The 6,614-nt window shown below is 38.3% G+C and overlaps 1 protein-coding gene across 1 annotated transcript in view; it reads left to right on the plus strand.

Moving 5' to 3' along the window:
- Positions 1 to 6,614, plus strand: part of ITIH4 (inter-alpha-trypsin inhibitor heavy chain 4) — an 18,687-nt gene that overhangs the window by 4,629 nt on the left and 7,444 nt on the right. The window contains exons 7-13 of the mRNA XM_029085718.1: positions 694 to 810; positions 1,389 to 1,557; positions 2,529 to 2,645; positions 3,604 to 3,785; positions 4,670 to 4,852; positions 5,425 to 5,564; positions 6,189 to 6,343. Of these exons, the coding sequence (XP_028941551.1) occupies positions 694 to 810; positions 1,389 to 1,557; positions 2,529 to 2,645; positions 3,604 to 3,785; positions 4,670 to 4,852; positions 5,425 to 5,564; positions 6,189 to 6,343 (1,063 nt within the window). The remainder of the gene's footprint in view (positions 1 to 693; positions 811 to 1,388; positions 1,558 to 2,528; positions 2,646 to 3,603; positions 3,786 to 4,669; positions 4,853 to 5,424; positions 5,565 to 6,188; positions 6,344 to 6,614) is intronic.

A 6,614-nucleotide genomic window follows, 5' to 3' on the forward strand; every position in this document is an offset into this window, starting at 1 on the left:
GAGACACCAGACACGTTGCAAGCATGGATCATCCCTGGCAGGGAAAAAATCAATCTTTCAAATTTTGTTTCAATACCAAATCTATTTTGTGACTTTATAGATGTCTCCTTACATCCTTTGTTTTTATTGTTTTGGCTGTTCTAAGGTGTATTTGTGGCTTCTTGTAAATGAAGTTTAGGGGAACATGATTTCTATAATTATTAAAATAACTACTTGGTTTTCTTTTATTTTTTGTGACAAGTGAGTCATAAATAAAGAGAGCAGGAACTTAAAAATACTAACGGACCAATGCATATCCTAGGGAGTAAAGTACATTATTTTCCATACCATTTCATTAACAAAGTATACGTGAATGTGCTAAAAGATGGCAGTCACTGTCAATGAGCAGAGATGTGCTCATAGGTGATAATAAAGAGGTTATGTAATATACAGTGATAATACATATGCCACTGAGGTCTGTAATATATATACTTTTTTAAAATAAAAAAAGAGTATATTTTCTTTTTTCTTTGTTCTTTTGTATTTTACCCTATACAGATAGTCTTGCTTCCATCTAGGAAATACAATGATTTGGGCTTATCTGGAAGAACAGAATGCTGAGCATGCACCCCCCTTCATGCTGTGCCAGAACACTAAGGTGCAGTATTTTATTTCGATGCAATCTTATACATGATTTCCCATTCTGTATTTCAGATTGTCAATGGGTATTTTGTGCATTACTTTGCACCCCATGAAATGCCAGTGTTTCCCAAAAACGTCATCTTCGTTATAGATCGAAGTGGCTCCATGACAGGCAGAAAAATTGAACAGGTAACTTACCTCAGAGTCCTGACTTCTGCTTGCATCAGTGACACACACCAGCCTTTTGAGGAGGTGACTCTGAATTTAGCTTTTGAAACACGTGCTGGTTTTGTACACAGCAAAATTTCCAGGCCTATAGAAATGCTTGAGAATACGTACGCACAGACTGAGACTATTAAAGAGCAACTCTCTTCTGCTATGGCTGTTCTCACAGGTATCAAACATTAAGGCAGAGAGCACTTTTTCTGTCTCTATCGTTGCAGAGTATTTTGCTTCTAATTTTTTTATATAATGAAGTTTAAAGAATTAATTTGTCTGGTTTACCTTTATTGATGGCTATGCACGTAGCTTTGCTAGAGCACAAAGTGCACTACAACCCTCATAGGTAGGTTTTTGTGTCTGTATTTTAAGTGAATCGGCCATTTCTGATGGACTCAACCTGAAAAAATACCACTGAGATTAAATAAGGGTATTGGGCTGCATCTTGAATAGTGTTGTAGAGAAACCCCTTATTACACTGTAATTCCAATCTCAGCTCTGGCAGAAAAGTAGAAATATTCAAAGTATTTGTTTTCTCCTTGGAACAGACGAGGGATGCCCTGTTGAAGATTTTGCAAGATCTCCGCCCAGAAGATCATTTCAGCTTTATCACCTTTAACAACAAAGTGGTGGAGTGGAAGAGCTCTTTGCTGCAAGCCACTGCAGAGAATGTGGCGAGTGCTGCAGGATTCGTGCAAACTCTTTCTGCTAGTGGAGGTACAAGGCACTGCCTAGATGCTTGTCACCACAAACATGCACCCAATATAACATATTGCTTAGGAAAAAAAAATAATTAAAAAAAAAAATATCTTTTAGTCATATGTTACCACAGAACTATCATCAGTGCTCACAAAGCAGGTAAGTTTTTAGTACTTGTGAGTGATGAGTGAGATAGAAAGGCTGGTTATGGGAGTGGACGGATTGGTGGCTACATTATGATACAGATATATAGAGGTATGGTTCTCACATCTATGAACTGAACAAGCCACCAAGTTTCAGCTTTTTATAACAAAAATGGCTGGCAGATTTCCTGATAGTATAATTTTTTCTACAGAAAAATGGCAATTCACTCAATTTGGCAGCAATTTGCTGATTTTTTTTTTTTTTTTTTTAATAGCAAAAGCCCCCTTGTGAAATAAAATGCATCCAAAGCTTACTGCCATGTAAGCCACACTACAGAAACTAAACAGTCAAAATAGGTGTGAAGCATTTCGGTTGCTGCATCACTCAGTGCACTTTATTTTATGATGTGGTTTTAAGCACACCCACAAGGCTGTATCTCCTGTATTAACATAGGTTTTCGTATCCCAGGTGCTAACACAAATAAAGCCTGCCCGTGCCCAGTTCTTTTCTTTGGCTTCTCAAATCAGGCTAGGAGACGTTTCTTAAATGTAGGTTAACAGATGACAGTGTGTTTATTTAAGCACTTTTTAATGGCTCTAGACATGTTTGTATTTCCCATGACGTATGTGTGGAAAATGGTCCCTAAAGAATACTCCAGCATTGCCATTGCAATATAATACACTGTAATTAAACCCAGTAGGCTAAACCTAAATCCTCATCTCTCTGAAGGATTACTTCCTGGAGAAAACTTTAAACAACTCTGCAGGGCCTGTGCAGATGAAGTGCACCGGTTTCTTCAGATGATTATCCTTTTCAGGTGAGTGATGCCTGCTTTCTCATTATAGGCACCAATATCAATCGTGCCCTGCTGACTGCTGTGAGCGTGCTGGATAAAGCTGAGGGGCTGCCAGAGAGGAGCGTCTCCATGATTATTTTGCTGACAGACGGCCAGCCCACTTCTGGTGGGTAAATACTAACCTCAGTCCTCTCTCTCCTTGAATATTTTTATCTTTTACACTTGTGTCCCAGACGTTGTTAGACAGAGTCTGTGGTTTAGAGGAGCTTTGATATAAGCAAGGTGGGCTATTGCTGGATCTACTTTAGAGCAATGATGACTATGAGAGGGCTGTGGCAAGGGCTGTAAGAAGGGATGGCAGAGCCTGACTGCCTGTGACTACACGTCCTTTAGCTGGGAACTATTTTGCTAAATACCATTGGCTTCCCAGTTTATAAACTAGAGGGAATTGTTGGAGATGCTCCAGACACAGCTGAAATGTGAAAGTAAAATCCTTAGAGCTGAAGCATGGACATTTTGCATATGTTATGTATAGTCCCATTTGAGAGGTATTGCTTATATTTCTTCACTCTCCTTGCCCCAAACTTGAGATATTTTCAAGTTACCTCGTTTTGTACTCTTTTTTGTATCTAGCTCTTAATTAGTGATGAGCTGTGATAGCACAAACCAGAGGGGTTGAGATAGAAGTATTGGGTTAAATAAACAGTAACTCCCAATGCAATGGCACAAACATCACTTGTTCTGGACAGTTTTGTGTGGCACCAGCATCTCTCCAAGGCCAGCCCATATTAAATCAGCTGTGAGCCCTCTAATAAGATCAGTCCTTTTGCCCTAAAAACCTCTTCTGGCACCCATAATCTTGTGAAATATTTTGTGCTTAGCCATGATGACATGAGTAGAAGTTGGTAAAAGTCATTAAGGTTCAGAATCAAGTTCTGGCACTCCAAATGCAGAGCAGTGCTTTCACCTCCAATTCAGCTAATGGAATTATGTCCCATATATTTTTAATATTTTATTCTGTGTTATTTTTAAAAGACTTTGGGCAGAATTTTCCATTAAACCTGCTGCTGTCTTTTTGTACTTTAAAAAAAACAAACAAGGGTATGTTTTTGTTTCGATTACAGGTGAGAGTAATGTGGAAGTAATTCAAGAAAACATTCAGAAAGCAGTCAATGGGAAATACATTCTTTTCTGCCTTGGCTTTGGGTTTGATGTCAGTTATAATTTCCTGGAGAAAATGTCCCTAAGCAATGGGGGAATAGCACGTCGTATATATGAAAACGCTGATGCAGCCTTGCAGCTCCAGGTGAGGACTAAGGAATATGCCAGAAAAGCCATCTATCAGCTATGGCTTGTGTCTAGTCTTAGCAGCAAAAACACAGATTTTTCGAGATTAGGAGTTGGTTTTGTGTTCATCTGTTAATTTGGGGGATGGAGGAAGGCAATTTTGGGGTGTCTAAGGGTTTGTACCCCAACCATGACTCAAAGTTGAAGTTCTCAAATCATCTGCATTTGGACAAACCTGGGAACTCATACATTTCTGTTCCTCTGCAAAAAGACAGATTGTCCTGGGGAGATGATGACTGAAAAACTTCTGTTCTTGGGTCCAATTTCAAACTGCCTGAAGCACCATTAGGGAGCTGCTTCTTATGGTTTCCCCAAAAAGCAGCGGGTAGTTTGGGGCCCCTACAGGCAAACTGGTCCTGCAGTACCACCAGCCTGGGACTTTCCTGTCCATCTGGAGAGGGGTTATAACTTCTGGGACATTCTCTTTTTTGAGAAGTCAATTCTACCTGTTTTGGCTGGATGTGCAGAGACTGGATTTGCTTAAAGCCAGCACCAGCCCAGAAAGAGAAAGATTAATCCTCAGGATTAGTCAAGTTTCAAAAATCAGGTGTGAAAAGTGGCTAAAGCAAAACACCTGACTGGGTGGAATGGTGATAATGGGGATGCTGCTTGGGAATTGCTGTGGGAAATACCATTTATATGGCACTACCAGCCTAGCTGGAGAAGACGGGCTGAACCTTGGGAAGAAACTTTTTTTCCCCCTAGGTTTTTTTCCTAGTCTTGCATTACTGAAGTAAAAGCTTTGCTACCTTCTTTTTAAGGGGACTTTAATCATTCAACATATTGCTCTGCATAATTTTGTAGTTATTTGTGCACACTCTCTCTCTTTCTCCTTCTCTTTAGGGCTTTTATCAAGAGGTGGCTACCCCAATATTAATGAAAATTGAAATGCAGTATCCAGAAAATGACGTTGAGGGATTAACCAAGAACAATTTCAAGCTCTTTTTTGAAGGATCTGAAATTATAGTATCTGGAAAAATTAGCAACGAGCTCAATCTTTTGCCAGTAGAAATTAAAGCTCAGTCAGTAAGTGTTTAGTTTAACAACTGTGAAAAACATATCTTCCTTCTGTCTTTTATGGTGCAATAGGAGACTTCAAGAAGTCTTTTGTGTGGAATACATATTCTCTACATTTGGGCATTTAACTGTTTTCCCATTTCAGCAAAATATTTGAGAATTCAAACCATTTTTCGCTCCTGAATTTGCTACAAAAAACCCCCTTGAAGTATAGCCACAAATAAGCAAACAGCCATTTTAATCCTTTCAAAACCATAATATTTTGGTCTTTCGGGCATTTTTAGGGAACTAGTTTATATTTTTAGAATGAAGAAGGAAATCTGAATTCTTCATCTCAAAAATGTTGAAATAGAACAATTTCGTTACCTCCTTTTTTTCAACATTGTTTCTAGTTCAGATATATATATCCAAAATACATGCTGCTTTGGTAGTTTGGACTTGCATTTTCCAAAGGGAAAAGACAAAATTGAAGCACAAAAAGGGCACTTTAGTACTGCAAGGAGGTTTTTTAAAGTGTAATAATGTGACTATAAAAGAAGTCTGGAAGTGTTCTTTTGATGGTCAGTTTTCTCCCACTTCAGCACGCTAGTGACTTGACTTTTAAAGAAGAAGCAGTGGTCAAAGAGAAGGGGCAGGTATTTCAAAATCAAAGTTACATCTTCGGGAATTTCATAGAGAGACTGTGGGCTTACTTAACCATTCAACAGCTTCTGGAAAAATCGTAAGTTATTTTAATGTTTTGTATTACAAATGTCTCACCTCTTGAAACACAAATTCCTTATCCACAAATTATATGACCAGAAAACACAAAGAAATGGAAATATTTCTGCAGGTAGTTTTAAAAACATAGAATACTGAAAAATACTATATTGCTGTATGAGGAACATGAGTGCCTTTCAGCTTATGATAGCGCTGTATCATTAGATGTGCATATAGGTGTATATATACATATGAAAACATAATATAAAATATTCTTCATTGTATTACTATGAAATAGATTTTAATTGCATGGATTGTGTTGAGCTGTTGTGACACATCCAGGAAGTCTGTAGATAAGTGAATGACAATAGGTTGTAAAGAGAACAATAATTATGTCCACAAGATATTTCATAGATCATATATCTATTATCATTATGTATTTGAACCATACCTAGGCTCCAGTGTTGCAAACAATTAAGCATCTCCATAATTTCAAGCATGTGAACAGTTTAGTTATCCCAATAAGACTAGTCATCCTTCAATAATAAAAATATCTGTTAAAACACAACTAATATGAAAAAGAATCTGAAGGTGACCAGCTCATAGTCTCTGTATCTTCTTTCTTCATCATTAATGTAAACTTTAGTATTTCAGCACAAGAGGAGGGCCGGAAAACCCTGGAGGGAAAAGCCTTAGAGCTGTCTCTGCAGTACAGCTTCGTTACACCCCTCACTTCCATGGTGGTCACCAAACCCACTGGCCAGCAGCAGACGGAGCTGGCGAACAAACCCACTGAAGCTGGTAAATGGGGCATCAAACAGCCCCCCTGGAATATGGCTGTGGTTACTGATGACTTGGTGTTGACCTTCAGGATATGTTCATTTTGTAGTGATGTGACATGGGAGTAAGCCACATTGGAGGCAGGAGTTCAGGGATTAGCTTCCTTTCAAAATAAAACACCTGGGATTTTTTTAAAAGGTGAAGTTGTGAAATGGACACAACTATTGAAATGGGACATAATTTGTTTAAATATTAACTAAAAGCAATTTAACAGTTGTTACTCAGCATTCCT

Source organism: Antrostomus carolinensis, unplaced genomic scaffold, assembly GCF_000700745.2.
Source record: "Antrostomus carolinensis isolate BGI_N321 unplaced genomic scaffold, ASM70074v2 scaffold42856, whole genome shotgun sequence".
NCBI classification, from domain to species: Eukaryota; Metazoa; Chordata; class Aves; order Caprimulgiformes; family Caprimulgidae; genus Antrostomus; species Antrostomus carolinensis.